The sequence below is a fragment of the Furipterus horrens genome, unplaced genomic scaffold, assembly GCF_987537825.1.
Source record: "Furipterus horrens unplaced genomic scaffold, mFurHor1.1.pri manual_scaffold_13, whole genome shotgun sequence".
NCBI classification, from domain to species: Eukaryota; Metazoa; Chordata; class Mammalia; order Chiroptera; family Furipteridae; genus Furipterus; species Furipterus horrens.
This window is the reverse complement of record NW_028327183.1, coordinates 14,164,903-14,181,273: the sequence shown is the minus strand read 5'-3', so window position 1 is coordinate 14,181,273 and position 16,371 is coordinate 14,164,903. Positions and strand designations below refer to the sequence as shown.

The window sequence follows — 16,371 nt, the reverse complement described above, 5'->3', positions numbered from 1 at the left end:
TCCAAGAGCTTTTATCTTCTTTTAGGGTATAGACCACGCAGATTCTATAGCAGAAGGGAAATACCAAAAGTATTAGCTCTTCTCGCCTCATGCCTCATCATCACCCACACAGCCATTAGCCACATTCTAAGCCTTTTATTCAACAATCCTATGGTTTAGACTGCTTTTGGCCCTTGGACTACACCCTCATTACTCCTGGCATGGGGCCATGAAGCCTGATGGAGCCACCCAGAGCGCAGCAGCCTGTGGTCACAATGTTAGTGGCTATAATCGTTTCATCTGCCGCCGTTCCTGTCGGCGCTGCCTTTTCTCATTGTGCTCTGGTGCTGCAGCACCACTGTCTGCCGTGAACCAAGGGCCCAGCACATTCACCCACAGGAGGTAAAGGGCCCGGCCTGGAGCCTAGGACAGAAAAGGTAACTTGAAGCCAGATTCATGAAATAAAAGAAGAGGAGGGTTAGATGCCCCAGCGCCTCCTTGGGAGCCCAACAGCCCACGTACCAGAAGCCAGAAGGACCAGATGTAGAGGGAAAAACAGCTTAGCACCTGCACAATGGCTGTCAATAGGATCACATCCTTAAGGTGCCTGTGGATAGATGGGAGATTTCAAGGGCCAAAAATAGTATATGGGCCCCAATTCAGCGCCCACCCTCTTCAAGTTGCAGGCAGCTGTGGGTCTTGGGCTACCTGGGCCCCAGCACCACAGCCCGGGGGCCGCTCACCTGGGCTGGCAGCGGGGGACACTCACTCTGCCATGCCCTGCTCCATGTTGAGGTCCATTCCACCGTCCATCAGGGCCCCATCCTCAGAGAAGGCTGCCCGTGCCATTGAGCTCATAGAGTGGTAGCTGGCCCCATATACTGCCAGACTAAAGCCCAGGGCCATCTACAGAAAAAGAATAGGGGTATCAAAGGCCAGCCACTGACTCTATGTGCTCACCCACTTCCCAGCATGGGGAACACTTACCCAGGCCCAAAATGAGGCAGATGAGTAGAAGAAGACCAAGGTCACGAGACAGTAAATGGCCTGCAAGTAGACATAGGATCAAGCTGGGATCCAAAGCTACCCTAAACCATGGACCTCCCTTGACTCTGACCAAGAGACCTGGCTGTGGAAGGAGACAGGTTGTTTCTTATAGGGTTGGGGAAGAAGAGGTCTGCTCCCCAAGTCCTGAGTACCCTGGATACTCTCTGATACATCAGCCTAGGAAGGAAACTTTCCTCTGTATTTGGAGTGCTAAGGGTTCCCAAGTCCATCCTCATTTTGTTGTTTTGTTTTGACTACGTATTTTCTCTGTACAGGATCTATTCTTTTTTTTTTTTTTTTTAATTAAGAGTTTTCTTCTGGAGCCTTGACTCTCACATACCACCTTCACCACTGCAGCCCTGCAGAGCTAAGGACTGTGGGGCCTTGGGTAGGCACAGAAACAAGGAGGCAGGCACTCACATTGGCCCCCAGGATGATCCGCAGGTAGAACTTCAGGGTCTCTCTGTTCTCTTCAAATATCTGCTTCTTTCCTCTGGTCCCCACTTTGCCCTTGGGCTGCAGAAGGATAATGAGATGCTGTCAGAGCTCTCCTCAGCACGGTCCTCCTCACCTGCCCCACCAGCCTGGTTAGCTACAGAGTTTCAGTTGCACCTCAGCCAGGTCCCCATTGTAGTCAAACCTAGCACAATCCTTGGGATGTCCACCCCTCCTCCAGTCAATTCTGGTTAAGGCTGAAACCCCAGCTATGATCGCCTCCTGCACATCCTCGAATCTAACACTAGGCTGATATCGCCTGGCTTCCCTGGTAAGGTCCAGCTTTGGGCTTACGAACCCTTCAAGGGGAACTCCTGAGGAGCGTTGAATAGTGCCCCTCTCTGGTCTCCGCTGGAGTAGACCCGATCTCGGCTGATACCCACACCCTTGAGGCCCCTCGGATCTTTGGCCAGCTGTGGTAGTCTGTTATACCGACTGCCCACCTGTACTCCAGCACCAGTTCTGGCACAGTCCTGCGCCGCTCCCTCCCACCCCCTTCGCTCTAGTACAGTCAGGTCACTGAATGCCGCCTCCCTCTGGCCTACCCAGTTCTCTTGATGTCCTTCCTCTGTTTAGTCTCCCAGCTCTGGGAGCTTTTGCCGATGCTGACCCCACCCTACCCGCCCTCCTTACCGCCATGGTGCAATGCAAACACCCAGCCCGGGTAACAAGGGAGAGCGATCGAAACCGTAGGCACTAGGTACCACATCGGCAGCACAGGCACTTCCGGTGCAAACCCAAATCGTCACAACTGTGACGGAAGTGAGTGGTCCACTTCCTTCCATAGCCGCACCTCCAGAGTCAGCGAGACTACACTTCCCAGATGCCTTGCGCGGGGGCGGAGGCGGCAGGGATGCGATGGCGGAGTTGCTGCCCCTGGAGGTGAGAGGAGGCCGCCTTCAGGCCTAGCTCGGGACAGGCCCCGCCCTCGGGGTCCCGGGCGGTGGGGAAGGGCTGTCACACCGCTCCCCTGGTCCCTCCTGCCGGGCGGAAACGACACGCCCGGGAGATCAAAGAACCTGCAAGCTATGGTAACGGCCCCACCTTTGGGCCGCTTCGTCCCCTTAGTTGATGGGCATCCTTTTCTTCCCCATCGGGCCCAGGAGATGGCTGTTCTGTCACCTCAAAGAAGACAGGGCCTCTACCTACCCACCTTCTCTTGAGATGGCCGCCCCTCCCCCTTAGTTCTGGAAGATGTCGGCTCTATCCCATCGTCCCCGGAGGGTAACCGATCTTATCCCCATTGGCTCCTTGGGATGATCGTTCCATTCCCTTCCTCCCGAGAGATGGCGGTGGGAGACAGACTGCCCCTCCCATCAACTCCCGGCATGGTTGCAGAGTTCTGTCACCGGAGACAGACCTGCTCCCCCAATCCCTCCGCCCCCAAGTGATGGCCGCCCTGCCTCCTTGGCCCCAAGGGATGTTTGCTCCTCCTCCTTAGCCTGGAGCAAGACCTGTCTGCCGCCATTGTTAAGAGAGGATAATAGATTTTGTCCCCACTAGACTCTTTGGCTGGCCCCTCCATACTTTGTGCTCTGAGAGTTGGCTGTCCCTTTCCACTGCTCAGGTGAGACAGGGCATCCTTTCCCCATCAGCCCTGGAATGGCATCCTTTCTCCCCTTGGCCCCAAAGGTTATCTACTTCATCCTCATAGATCCCAAGAATGACCAATCAATCATATCTCTAGTAGCCCCTTAGGATGGGGTTCATGGGATGGCCACTCCATCCTTATCGCTGCCTCCTCTGGTCCCTCTAGAAAGGCCACTTCCCTTCTCAGCTCAAAGAATCCCCTGAGTGAGGACAGGTTTTTTGCCCTCTACCTTTGATCCTTGGGTTGGCTCCTAAGCCCCAGAAGATAGGATGGGCACTATCTTAGCTCAGACAGGCTTTCCTGCCTCCCCCTGGGGTTGGGGGCTTGGTGATTCCCAGTCCCCATCAGTGTTCTCTTTCCCATGTCTACCCTCCCTCACCCAGAAGGCTATTCTTCGAAGTCATTCCTTCAATAATTGATCTTCTTTATCTCCCCAACCTGAGTAAACCTTTGGTAAAAATAGAGGTAGATGACTATCCATCCTTAATTCAATCCAGTAAGTATTGGCTGAGCACCTTCTGTGTGCTAGGAATGAGAGAAGAGGAAATCGGAATGGGCTGATGAGATAAAGCTTAAGGAAGGGCATTCCAGGAAAGAGGCCCACGTGGGCAAAGGAAATAGACATGCTGTGTTTGTAGGACAGTGCAGAGACTGGATTGGGGAAGCTGGATTGGGATTAGGGGTCCAGTTGGGCATAGAGGCTTGGCAGTGCTGACCCAAGAGTGGAGATTTTGTCCTCAGAGTACTGGGATGCCCTGAAGGTTTTCATCAGAGGTGTGCTGAGACTGAAAGCTGTTTTTAAGGAAAATTAACCTTGTTGCAGTGTGCAGAATGACTAGCAAGGATGAGCCTGCAGGCAGGAAGGTCAGGTGGAAGGTAGTGAAAGGAATTAAGGTTTGAATGATGAAAATCTGGGCTGTGAAGTTTCAAAAGTAGAAGTATCAGTAACAGCTATTTATGGAAAACCTACTAGGTGTCAAGCATATATCAAGTTCATATATATAGACATATAATTATATATAATTTAATCCCCATATGACTATGACCTAGATTTTCTAATATCCCCATTTTACAGGTATGGCAACTGAGGCTCAGAGAGGTCAAGTACCTTGCCTGAGGTCACATAAGTTACACAGCTAGAAAGTAGGGGAGCTGGGATTTGAGTGAGTTTAAGTTAGCCTGGCCTAAAGCCTATGTTTTACACCTGTATCTGAGAGCAAGGGACAGACTAGCGTGATGAGTACAAAGTATCAAGATCTTCAGAGGAGACGCACTGTTGCTATTGAAGCTCAGGTGCTAGAAAGTTGGGAGGTGGGGATGCTTTGGACTGAGGGCAGAATATGAATTCTGGCTGAGATTAAGGTGATGGTATAATATTTGGATGAAAGCTTCTGTGGACAGCTGGCAACACTGCACTAGTGCATGAATAAGACAATGTGGGGATATTGAATTGTTGGTTATTCCTATAGCGGTAACTGTTGAAGCCGTGCAAATAAGTTTATTATCCTAGAAAGGAAATATTGAAAGACCCAGGTCCAAGCTCTGGGAACCACAGAAGAATCCAGAAACAGGGCACTTGGAGTGGTGAGTGAAGCCTTGAAAAACACAAGAGTGTCACCAGAATCAACGGAGGAAGATTTCAGAAGAAAAGAGTTAATACTAGATCATTCCTGGCCCCACAGATGACCCACTTCCCTATAATAGGGCCTCCAACCTCTTCCCCCAGCCTCATGGAGCATAAGTGGAGTTAGGGCCTGAGCCTCCCGACCTGGGTCTTCCTAGGATCATATCTTACCAGCTGAAAGGCAAGTTGGCAGTGGAGAGGATGGGAAAAGAGTGGGTTCCCAGAGCCCGTCCTATGAGGGCAGGAGGAAGGGGTGTAGTTTCCTGAAAATCAGAGGAGGGGCACATAACTTGCTGTGTTCTAGATCCTAGGCAAGATATGTTACTGTTATTTAATTCTCAGAATAACCCATTTAAATCTCGCTACAATTGCCATTTTACAGATAAGGAAAACAGGCTCAGAGAGGCCAGTTGATAGAGTGAAGATTTGAATTGGGTTTCTCTGGTCTCAATGCTCAGGCTCTTTACCAAACTAAGCAGGAAGTTTGATTTTTATCAGTCTGTACAAACCCTCATCCAGACAGTGCTTAGGAAAGGTTTGTTCACAGTAAAGCCACCAGCCAGGGCGATACTTGGGAAATAAAGAGGGGACGTGAAGACTGTGAAGCCTAAGATCCAAGATGAACTACAAACCAGTGCTGTCGTCCGTTCAGGCCTGGTGTGCTATCAGCTAGAGAAAGCTCCAAAGGCCGCCAGCTCTAACGGTCCCCAATGGCCTGTCTTTTTCCCTCAGATACTCACACATATTCTGAGCTTCCTGCTTCTGTCAGATCAGAAAAAGGCCTCCCTCGTGAGTCGGGCTTGGTACTGTGCAGCCCAGAATGCCCTTCGGGAGGTAAGGTGCCCACTCTTACCTGGTCCATTCTCAGTCATCTCTCATGTCAGCTTGCTCACGGCCATGCTTATACATCATCTATCCATTGAATCATCTTACATATTCATACATACATGACATCCATACACAGCTCTGGGTACAGTGCTGGGACTATTGAGGCACAGTCCCTCCCCCAAGGAGCCCATAGTCCAGTGGAGGAAAAAGACAAGTGATCATAATATCATGTGCTTGGTGCTGTGATATTGGAATGAAGGGTGCAACAGGAACATGAGGAAGGACAGCCAAAGGAGACCAGCAGCATCAGGGAGGGCTTCCTGAAGGAAGAGGATGAGGATGAAGGTTGGCCTTCCAGGACTGGTAGCAGCACAGGTAAAGGCACCCAGGTGTGAAATAGTTCTGGAAATGACCACGCAAGTTCCCTATGACTGGAACCTAGATGGACGTGGGAGAAGTGGTAGGAGATAAGGGTGGAAAGGTCAGGCAACAAGCTGGCAGGTGTGCCGGACAGCATTGCTGGGGCTTTCTCCTGCTTACCATCTGGAAGCCTTGAAAGGAATGTTAAAGCTGGGGAGTGACAGGGGGTGATTTGTATCTTAGAAATCTGCAGTGCAGAGTGGGCTGGAGAGGGCGAGTCAGAGTGTGGGGAGACAGCCCAGCCAGGAGGTGAATGCAGACGTCTGTTCTAGTTTGAAAGGCAAGCAATGGTAACTGTTTTATTTTTCACTTCTTTGATCATTACTGAGGTTGAACAGTTTCCTCCTTAGCTGACCGTTTATATTTCCCTCTTTTGTTTATTCGTGTTCTTTATCCATTTTACTATTGGGGTCTTAGTATTTTTCTTATCTATTTGTATGAACTTTTTATACATTAAAGAGATTACTCTTTTAAATATTTATTGAACTATAGTCCTAAGATGTTTGCCTTTTAATTTGTTTTGTAGATATGTGTTTACTTATGAGATACAGAGGTTTAATTTCTATGTCGTTGATTTTGAACATCCTTTACTTTCTCATTTCTTCCATTGCTTTTTAAACTTAGAGATTCCCTTGCCACTTCAGAGATTTGATAAATACACACTCATGGTTCTCTTCTGTTGTTTTTTTTTTTTTTTTAATTAGACTTTATTTTTTTTAGAGCAGTTTTAGGCTCACAACAAAAATTGTTTCTTCTGTTTTACAGTGTGAATCTTTATATTAATTGTTTTATTGGTGAAATTATTTTGATTTCTGCTATGAGGTAGAAGCTAAACTGGTTAGTTTTTAATAAGCCCAAATACCATTTATGTGTAATCTTCCCTTCCCTGCTGGGTCAGCATTCTCCTCTGTCACATACTAAGTGCGTAGGGCCTGTTGTCAAGTTACCTGTCCAGTGTCTTTGAGCTTCTGTCTAAAGGGACTTGATTTGGACTTGTTTAAAACTTGAAGTGTGAGACATCTAAATGGTAAGATCTGGTTGGTAGTTGGATTTCTGGGTGAGGAACCCAAGAGAAAGGTCTGGATAGTAAATACACATTTGAGTGTCATTTTAAGAATGTGTGGAAATTGAAGCCATGGGTCTAAGTGCATTCCCTCAAGGAAAGCAGGCAGAGCCACAGGAACAGCGGGCCACAGAGAATGAGTGCCTAAGGGGCGGCCGCTAGTCCCAGGGCATAGAAAGGAGGAAGAGCCCACAGAGAGGGCCGCGGAGATCCTAGCAAGAGGAGAACCCAGAAGTCAAAGGCAGGGAGTATTTAAAGTGTCAGGTGGAGGACTAACGGTATCAAATCTCATGAAGAATCTAGAAAATAAAGAACAGATAGTATCCATAATGATAGACATCCAGGGAGGTCACCAATGGCTTCAGCAACATTTGGCATCTGGGGAAAAATAAACAGATGGATTGAGGGGTGAATGAGAGAAGAAAGGAAGTGTAGAGAGTGACCTCACTTGCAAGAAATTTACCCACAGAAGGAAGGGGAGAGGTTGAGGTTGGCTTGACAAAGGGATTTTAATTGGGAGAAATCTCAGATGTGTTTGTATGCTGATGGGAGGCACTAGAGGAGGGGTAAATGTCAGGAGGAGAGGTCAGGAGTGGTGGATGCCACCTGAGGCTGTGGAGGCAGCAGGTTTCAGTGTGCAAGGCTCAGTCTTTTTTTTTTTTTTTTTTTTTTTTTTAATTTTTAGAGAGCGGGGAAAGGAGGAAGAGAAACACCGCTGTATGAGAGAAACATCGATTGGCTGCCTCTCACATGCCCCTAACTGGGGTCCTGGCCTGCAACCCAGGCATGTGCCCTGACTAGGAATCGAACCAGTGACCTTTTGGTTCACAGGTCGGCACTCAATCCACTGAGCCACACCAGCCAGGGCAGGGGTTGGTCTTTGACAGGATGGAGAGAATGTCACCTCTCCTTCTCAGAAAGGAGAGGGGTGGGCATGGCAGTAAGGTGTCTTTTGCTGAGGAAGTTCCTCAGAGGCTAGTGGCCTCTTGGCTTAGTGAATTTGGAAGCCAGATTGTTTTAAGGGAGTAAGAAGAGTAGAAGCCGGGGCCTCCGCAGGAGCTTTGGAAAGTTCACAGGGCCGAAGGAAGAGACACATGGAAAGGCCTCACTCACTCAGATGTTGATGCTGTCTTTGCCTGGCACTGTGCTGGGCCCTGGGTGCAGGACTGGGAAAGACACCCAGCACTCAGGAGTTGGCAGAAAGGGAGACAGCAAAGTCAAAATGAGAGGCTGGGGTGCTGCCCACGAAGCCTTGCGAGGCAAACCAGGAGTGGAGAGAAAAGATTCAGAAAAGATGTCATGGAGTCGGGAATGCTTGGGCTGTGTCTTGAGAGAAGAATAAAAATGTACTAAATAGAGAAATAGGAATAGGTGAGGGGTGGGTCAGAATTCTCAAGGAGGATGAGAAGAGAGTTGGGGGGCAGGAGTCGGGAGGCAGTGCTGACAGTGCAAGCAAGAGGGGAGACCATGGCTTCCTCAGCACAGAACCCCTCAGAATTCCCACAGAATTCTGTATTCCCAGCACACACCGAACGGAGGCAGGGGGCAAGGAGAATGGGTGGGGCCACAAGGAGCCTGAGGAGATATAATCAGGGAGAGACCTCTTGGAGCCCAGGAAAGACGGCAAGGGCAGAAGCAGCAAAGTGGGCTGTCAGGCCTGGGGTGTAGGTGAGATTGGAATAAGAGTAAAGGGGGTGAGGTGAAGGAGAGGCAGGGTCAGAGTTTGGGATCTTAGAGCTGGGGCTGCTCCAGACAGAACATTGACAAAGACTCGTTTGTTGCTTCTGCAAAACCCAGCCCGCCCTGGGCTGGGAGCACTGGGAGGCCAGGAACCAGGGCATGTAGGGCCCTGCTGACATACCACCACCACCACGTCCCAGAGAGCAATCTGCAGCACCCTGTAGGCAGGAACCATGTTCCAGGGCCCAGGTGTGGGCAGGGTGATAAGGTGGTAGTGTTCTAGCTAACGGGGGCTATGGAAGATTCTGGCTCACCAAGGCCACGCTGGGGCCCATGGCTCACCAGGCCAGGCTAGGATGCTGGACTCGGTGACTTCTTATTCTCCCTGACCTGCCCCCGCTTAATCCCAATTTTCCTCAGATAAGAAGGTAGACAAAAGCAGCAACCCCACATACACCGGGCTCTGCCTGTTTCCAAGGGGAGGGTCTGGGGAGCTGGTTGCCCGCTGCTGGGTTGGCCACAGTGAAGAACTCAGGACGTCCCAGCTTCTGCCCTCCTCTGCCTTCTGTTGCCTGAGGGGTTTATAAAGACATGGAGGTCTAACTCCTCTCTAGAGACCAAAGCCCCAAAGCCTATGTTTTCTCAAAGGCTTTCTAGAGAACAGGTGTGTTAGCTTTGGATTCCTGTACCAGCACACAGAGGGCCATTTCACCTGCAGCCTCAGCTCCGGCTTCAGTGGGTACAATGAAATCCTGGCCTCTCACAAAGGATGTGTCATTTTTAGCAGGTGTAGAGCATTTTCCAAATGACTTTGCATTTACTCTGAAGAAACCAGCATTGGGAAAGGAGGAGACCAGAGGCTAGTTGGCCCTCTGTGGATAGGGTGGCAAAAACTGGAGTAGGCACCCTTGCAGTCCTCTCTTGAGCCTCTAGAAGCATCTTCCTGGGGCCTGGGGAGGGGGGCTTTGCTATACCAGGGTCAAAGACAGGGACCCAGGAGCCTGCTCCTTCCATCTGCTGCTCTGCCCACAAAAGATCATACATGTGCCTAAAAGTCTGCTCCTGGGCTCCTGCACTTTGAGTCCAGACTAGACCACCTGGGTGATGACTTGTAGGCTGCCCCGTTTACACCAAGAAAAATGGTGGAGAGCAGGGAGGTGGGAGAGCTGGAAGTCCGTTAGGCCAGGCCCTGCCCCTTTGTCCAGTGGCTTTTGCTGCTACCAGCCAGCCCTAGACTCGGACCCTGGGCTGCCGCCAGCGCCTCCCCTCAGCTGTTTGCCTCCCTTGTTCCTGGGGAGGCAGTGGGAGAGGGGAGTACATTCCCACCCCTCTAGGCTCGGGAAGGAAGGGAAAGAAGAAAGACTGAAGGCAGAGGGAGCTGGGCCTGAGTGGGTAGCGTGTGGCTGCGGGGGCGGGGGTGCTGCCTGGGCAACCAACAGGCTTTGCACTCCCGCAGCCGCAGTTCACTGCCTGCACCTTCAGATTGGCTCCTCTGACGTGCAGGGTCTTGAAGTGGTTGGAGGCCTGCTTTACCTTTCCTCGCTGATCTTTTCATCACCTTTCCCACACTCACACTGGGATCTTCCCCAGGTCCTTGGGAGTCCCCTCTACTCCATGGTGTCCCAGTGTCCATGAGAGGGTTTGTGGGGAGTGCTCTCATCCTAATGACCACATTTAGGGAGTGGGGTGTGGAAAGGCAACCTGGTTTGACTCCTGATTCCCGCGGAAGTGACCAGGAGCTGGTCCCCATCACTTACCACACGCTCCTTCCCATGATGACACCCATGGGGGTGGTTAGTGCTGCTTCCTTCCAGCAGAAGCCAGGCTGGTTTCTCCACATCTGGCAATGAGCTCCATGTGTCTTTCTGGGAGAATCCTGTTGGTAAGGATCTTGCAGGAGTGCATATTATGTGTCATTTCTACCTTTCTGCTTCCCTTTGATGATGTTCTGAAGCGTGCAGCAGGGAGCATGAGCTTGTTCTGACAGTTGCTGACAGGGCAGGTTTTTCAGGGAGCTTGCTCTCCTGCATCAGGATCGTGTTGATACGCTGGAACAAGAGCCTTGTTTGAGTTCCACTTCCCTGCCATCTGGGCATCCTCAGAGAAACAGCACTAGGGTTTTAGAAGGCAAGCCCTCCTCTCCCTTCCACCGCAGACCTATACCGACTGCCCTTTGGCTCCCTCCAGCACAAGGTCAGGGAAAGATTTGTGAAAGGTCTCCTTAGCTGGGGCTCCCCAAACTCCTACACAAGCCAGCTTATTCCCACAATGACTAGCCCTGAGGTGCCCCCCCCCATGTGCTCCCCTTGCTTGCTCCCTTGTTCCTCTACAACAAGGCCAGCTCAGCTTCTCTGAGATTCATTCTTAGTTCCTGCCCCTAGCAATGGAGGCTTCTCCTTCCTTACCTGGATAACATGGGCCCTCCCGAGATGAGCCTCAGTGATCACAAGCATATCTTGAACTCTGGAGCCCGTGGAGCTCACACATGTTAGCGCTTGCACACATGCATGCATGCACACATTTTCACTTATACACAAAACCCATTTTTGCAAACATTCATGTGGCCGAGACACTGAAGCCAAGAGGGAACCTTGGCCTCTGCCTGCCCCAGACTTCTGGCATCTGGGCCACAGGGGTTGTGGTGAGTCCATGGGTCTAAGGGCCACCTTCTGAAAGTCCCAAAGGTTGGGGTCCAGCATAATTTGTCCTGCTCCCTGGAGGCTTTGCTGGGTCTCCTCCAGGCCACCCCCAACCCTCCTGTACCCAGCATGCCAACTCCCCATGGGGACTCCATAGGCATCCAGACCCATCAGTCACTAATCTTCCTGCCTCCCCTTATAGTCATCCATCCCCTTGAGCCTAGTGTGACTTGTCCTCCCAGCTCCCAATTTCCACCAATAACCCCTCAACCACACATGACATCACATACTACAGTGGGTTCCCTTGTAGAAGGGCCCTTCCCTGACCTGCTCTCATCATCTAATCAGCAATATGCCACCAGACCTGATGCCCAGCACCCTCTTAGGCCAGAGGACTAACCCAGGCCTGCTGCTGCTCTTTAGACAAATGTGCAGTACAATATCCCTGTGTCCGTGGCCTCCCTCTCAGCCATCAAGAGCCTGGGCCTCGGGGGCATCTCCTGCATCAACCTGACCAACCTGGATGGCTCGTCAGCTTCAGAGCAGGTGCTGCAGTCTATTGCCTACCACCTGGGCCCGCACCTGCAGAGCTTGTGACTCACTGGGGGCATCCCCACAGAGGCCTCCTTTGTGGCCCTGATCCTGGGCTGCCCAGCCCTGCGTAGCCTTGACCTCAGTGGCTGCAACAGCCTCTTTGCATCAGGCATGCTGCTAGCTCAGCCCGAAACGACACGGCAGGTCCTGCAGGCACTACGTGGTCTCCGTGAGCTCAACCTGGCTGGCCTGCGAGACCTGACTGATCTCAGCTTCAATTGGCTCAGCAGCTGTGCCCCCAGCCTGGAGCGCCTCTCCTTGGCCTACTGTCACCTCACCTTCGAGGTAGGCCCAGCCCGGGGTTCCATTGGCCCCCAGGACTCCTCCCCCTCCCAACTCTCCTTCCGCAACCTGCTTCGATTCTTGAAGGAGTGAGCTGGTAGGCTACGCGCCCTGGACCTGAGTGGCACTGGCTTGCCACCCGAGGCCCTGCAGGCCCGGGGCCAGGTAGCTGGGCTACAGCTTCAGGAGCTGAGCCTGCACAGCTGCCGGGACCTCTCCACAGGGGCCGTGGCCACCCTTTGCCGCCTACAACCAGGCCTTACCTCCCTGGATCTCAGCGGCTGCTCAGAACTCACTGACGGGGCACTCTTGGCCGTGAGCCGGGGTCTGCCGAAGCTGCAGCGGCTGACAGATGCGGGCTGTACAGCTCTGGGGGGCCTGCGGGAGCTACAGAGCCTCAACATGGCCGAGTGTGGCCTGCTGAGCGGGCGGGAGCTGGCCCAGGCCCTGGGCTCCGTGCGCGGAGCTCCACCCCCACTGGCGTCCCTCAGCCTGGCTTACTGCTTCTCACTCAAGGTGAGCCCACCCTCCCCTCCCTTCCTCACCAGGGCCGGAAGCTGGGGGGCCTGGGTGTACAGCACCAGGGGGGAGCTGCCTGGTGTTTGTGTCCAAGGAATAGTAGTTAGAACTGCACTTGGGACCCAGTCTGGAAAGGGGAAGGAGCCTGGACCAAGACAGTATGGCCACCAGCACTCCTGGCAGCTCCCCACTGTGGACTCAGCTAAAGGGAGGTCCAAGAGACCAGGGTGGCCCAGCCCACAAGGTGACATACACCTCATATGCCAAGTGCTCAGTGACTACTGCAGTCTGGAGAGGGGCACTGTGGGCAGGTGTTCGGAGGCAAGGAAGGCTGGTGAAAGGTGACAGAACTGAGCCTGTAGGGAAGGGGCACTGCCATCACAGAAGAGGTCAGGCAGCGCCTGAGGAAATAATGTGATGTGGGAGCAGCAGGGTCACTTTTTAGCTGAAGCCAGTCTCTTTGATAGGGCTGTGCCCTGCCTCTTTGGGCGGCATCCCTGTCTTGGCAAAGTCAGTCTCCTTTAGTGGATTTTCCCTTTAATCTATCAATGTGACCAGGGATTCCCAACCTGAAAACTATCTCTGACCTTTTCCCCACAAGCACCTCTCTTCCCCTGCCCCACTCCATCTTCCTCGCTCCTCTGAGTCTCTTAGCTGAACTCTCTCAGCCTCACATTCTTGTGTATGCATCTCTCTACAAACCAGTTTCCTCTCCTCGGCCCTTAGCTCTGCTCCCGCAGCCACTACTGCTTCTGCCAGGTGGCTGCCCTACGCCCCCATGACCTCACAGTTCTTCAAATTCTGGAGGAAGCATAACTGATTGTGTCGATTGGGTCAGGTGTCTACCACTAGTCCAATAAGCTGTGGACAGAGGGCAACCTCAGCCTACTCTTTCAGCAGGGACTGGCAGAATAATCTGGGCAGACACCTTAGAAATTTCCATTTGCATCCTTCCTGCCCCAGCCAAGCTAGGCCTTTATCCACCAGCAAACTCTTCCTAGTGTCCTACCCACCATGCCTCACTGTCCACTCTGACCTTTCACCACCACAGGAAAATTGTTGCTTCTATCCATGGATCCTCTGGTACCTCCCTATTGCCTATGGGGCCAGAACCTTGGGCAGAACCTTCCTGGTGACACAGGCACAAGCCACCTCTTCATTGCTCTCTCCCTTCTCCACTTTCCTCCTAGGACACCTCAGTGCGCTCCCTGATCCCAGTGCCGGGCCCAAGTATCAGGGTGCTAGACTTATCCTCTTGTGTGGCCCTCACCAACTGGACCCTGCAGGCCATCTGCACCTGCCTCACTCCTCTCAGTCCTGTGCCTGGCCTGATGCAAGGAGCTCCGTGACTGGGGGCTTCTGGGGCTGGGGGATCCAAGTCAGGAGCCAGTACAGGGATCCCAGGTGTGGGACCCTAGAGGTCATGGAGGGTGGGGCGGTTGCTGGGTTCACCTGCCCACCTGCCCCTCCTGAGTCTCTCTAGGAACATTTGAGGGCCAAACTCAGGAGGGAGGAACCTGAGAAGCAGGGGCCTCTTCCCACAGCCACACCGAGAGCTGGATCGTCAGGCCTCGGGCCCCAAGGACCCTTCTCCCGAGCCACCGGGCCCTTCCCTGCTCCTGCTGCAGGCCCTGCAGGAGTTGGACCTCACAGCCTGCAGCAAGCTGACTGATGCCAGTTTGGCAAAGGTGTGGGGCTGGGGGTGTGGATAAGCTGAGGACCCTAGGGCTGGAGCCAGGGGCCTCGGCTGACCCACTTTTTGCTTGGAAAAAGTTTCTTTCTCATTGGCTTCTGCTGCCTATGGCCTCTCCTTTGGCTGTGGGTGGGGGAACCTAGAAGAGCCCCAGACCCTGGGCTCCTGTTCCATACCTCACCCCAATCCGCATTCCCCCGCATCCTTGCAGGTGCTTCTGTTCCCCCAGCTGAGGCAGCTGTCACTGAAACTATTGCCAGCACTCACAGACAAAGGCTTGGTGGCCGTGGCCAGAGGCTGCCCTCGCCTGGAGCGCTTGGCACTGAGTCACTGCAACCTCCTCAGTGATGAGGGCTGGGCCCAGGCAGCCAGCTCCTGGCCGAGGCTGCAGCACCTCAACCTGTCCAGCTGCAGTCAGCTCACAGAGCAGTGAGTGTGTCCAATGATGCCACAGTGCAGGGGCTGGGCTGGACTGGGCTGGACTGGGCTGGGGCCCCACCCTGGGTCAAGCACCCACACAGTGACTTCCCTGCAGAACTCTGGATTCCATTGGGCAGGCATGCAAGCAGATCCAGAGGTTAGATGTTACCATGTGCCCTGGTATTAGCATGGCTGCTGTCAGGCGATTTCAAGCCCAACTGCCCCAGGTGACCTGCGTCCAGTCCTGCTTCGTTGGAGGGGCTGACCTGACTCTTAACACTCTGAGACCAGGTTAGTAAGCAGCCCCTGGAGCTCAGCCTTCATAATCCCCAGCCCTGACTTTTGGACCTGGAGTTGGACTCAGTGCCTCGTTTCTCTCTGCTACATACAAGAGCCTCTTAACCAAGCTATAAACACCTTTGCTAGGACTGGAGGTGGGACTAACCCACGGTGCTTCCTACCCCAGTCTACCCCACAGTCCAGCAAGGAAGTCTTTCCAGCTGTGTGGCTGCCACAGGCACCTGGAAACGCCAGCTCCTGCTCTGCTGGTCAAGCCTGCGTTCAGAAGCCGCAGGCCCATAGGTGGCAGGGTCTGGTGCTGGGGAGGAACAGACCACCTGCCACTTGCCCCACCCACTTCTCCCAGTTTAGGCCTGTGCCCCACCTTGTTCTGTACAGGAGCTTCCCTAGTCCCCTACCAGCACTGAACTTTAGCAGTCAAACCAGCCTTTGTTGTAAACCCAGACAAGATTAAAAATTCCAGATTTAACCTCCTTATCTGAAGTTTTCAAACTGAAGGGCCCCTCCTCTCCCCACCTCAGTTGAAGCAGCCGAGCCCAGCCCAGGGACAATGGAGGGGACACCAGACAACTTCTTCCTCAGGCATGGCCCAAAGCCCCAGGGGTGCCCCAGCAGGTCCCAGCTTCTTTCCATAGGGTGGGAGACTCCCAAAGCCTGGAAGCCTCTCCCAGCAGGAGCTCCCAGGCAGGTCCTGCAGCAAAACGGCCCAGCCAGACCCCAGGAACGCAATGATTGATGATGCCAGTCTGTAAGGTTGTCTTCAGGAAAAAAAAAAAAAAAAGACAAGAGGACTAGCATCTCTGGGTAGGAAAGGTCATTAGAGGTCATCTAGTCCAATCTCTTAAATAGTACCAGTGAATTTTCAACAGCAGCTCTGAGAATGCCTGGCCTTCCATACATCCACCTGCTCTTTGTCCACCTGTCCATCAGTTCTAGGAACAGCCAGCCAGGCTGCCTGAGTGTCCATTTTATATTTGGAGATTCAGAGGTATGAGGCCCTCCCAGGCCAGTTGGGATGCAGATCAGCCAAAAGGTAGGGATAGCCCAGTGTGCAGGGTGTGCACAAATTAAATGAGAAAACAAGCACCTGGGACCAGGAACCCAGGGGGGCAATGAACTTAGCCTGGGAGATCAAGGAAGGAGTCAGGGCATCGAAAAAATGATCAGAAGAAGGAAAGGAGGGCAGTCAGGCAGAAG

General features: G+C 52.8%; 1 protein-coding gene and 1 pseudogene across 2 annotated transcripts; one reads left to right on the top strand and one right to left on the bottom strand.

Moving 5' to 3' along the window:
• Nucleotides 1-120: 120 nt before the first annotated feature.
• TMEM208 (transmembrane protein 208) lies at nt 121-2,277 on the bottom strand. The gene is made up of 6 exons (XM_090259478.1): nt 2,155-2,277; nt 1,447-1,542; nt 967-1,026; nt 749-885; nt 502-586; nt 121-402 (listed from the first exon to the last, which is right to left on the bottom strand). Exons 1-6 carry the CDS (start codon nt 2,158-2,160, stop codon nt 265-267), a joined length of 522 nt encoding a protein of 173 aa, XP_090115604.1. The 5' UTR covers nt 2,161-2,277; the 3' UTR covers nt 121-264.
• Nucleotides 2,278-2,322: 45 nt separating this feature from the next.
• On the top strand, nt 2,323-15,647 carry LOC149994071 (uncharacterized; annotated as a pseudogene). Its single transcript, XR_016507630.1, has 8 exons — nt 2,323-2,403; nt 5,469-5,570; nt 11,790-12,758; nt 13,952-14,139; nt 14,245-14,449; nt 14,666-14,883; nt 14,990-15,165; nt 15,341-15,647. The product of XR_016507630.1 is annotated as an uncharacterized LOC149994071 (transcript).
• Nucleotides 15,648-16,371: the final 724 nt, after the last annotated feature.

Excerpts from the sequence above, each read along its gene's own strand:
- TMEM208 (XM_090259478.1), bottom strand. Across the intron at positions 587-748 it reads ATGGAGCAGGGCATGGCAGA|GCACCTTAAGGATGTGATCC; the intron begins GTGAGTGTCCCC and ends ATCTATCCACAG. Across the intron at positions 403-501 it reads TCTGGTCCTTCTGGCTTCTG|GCTCCAGGCCGGGCCCTTTA; the intron begins GTACGTGGGCTG and ends TTTCTGTCCTAG.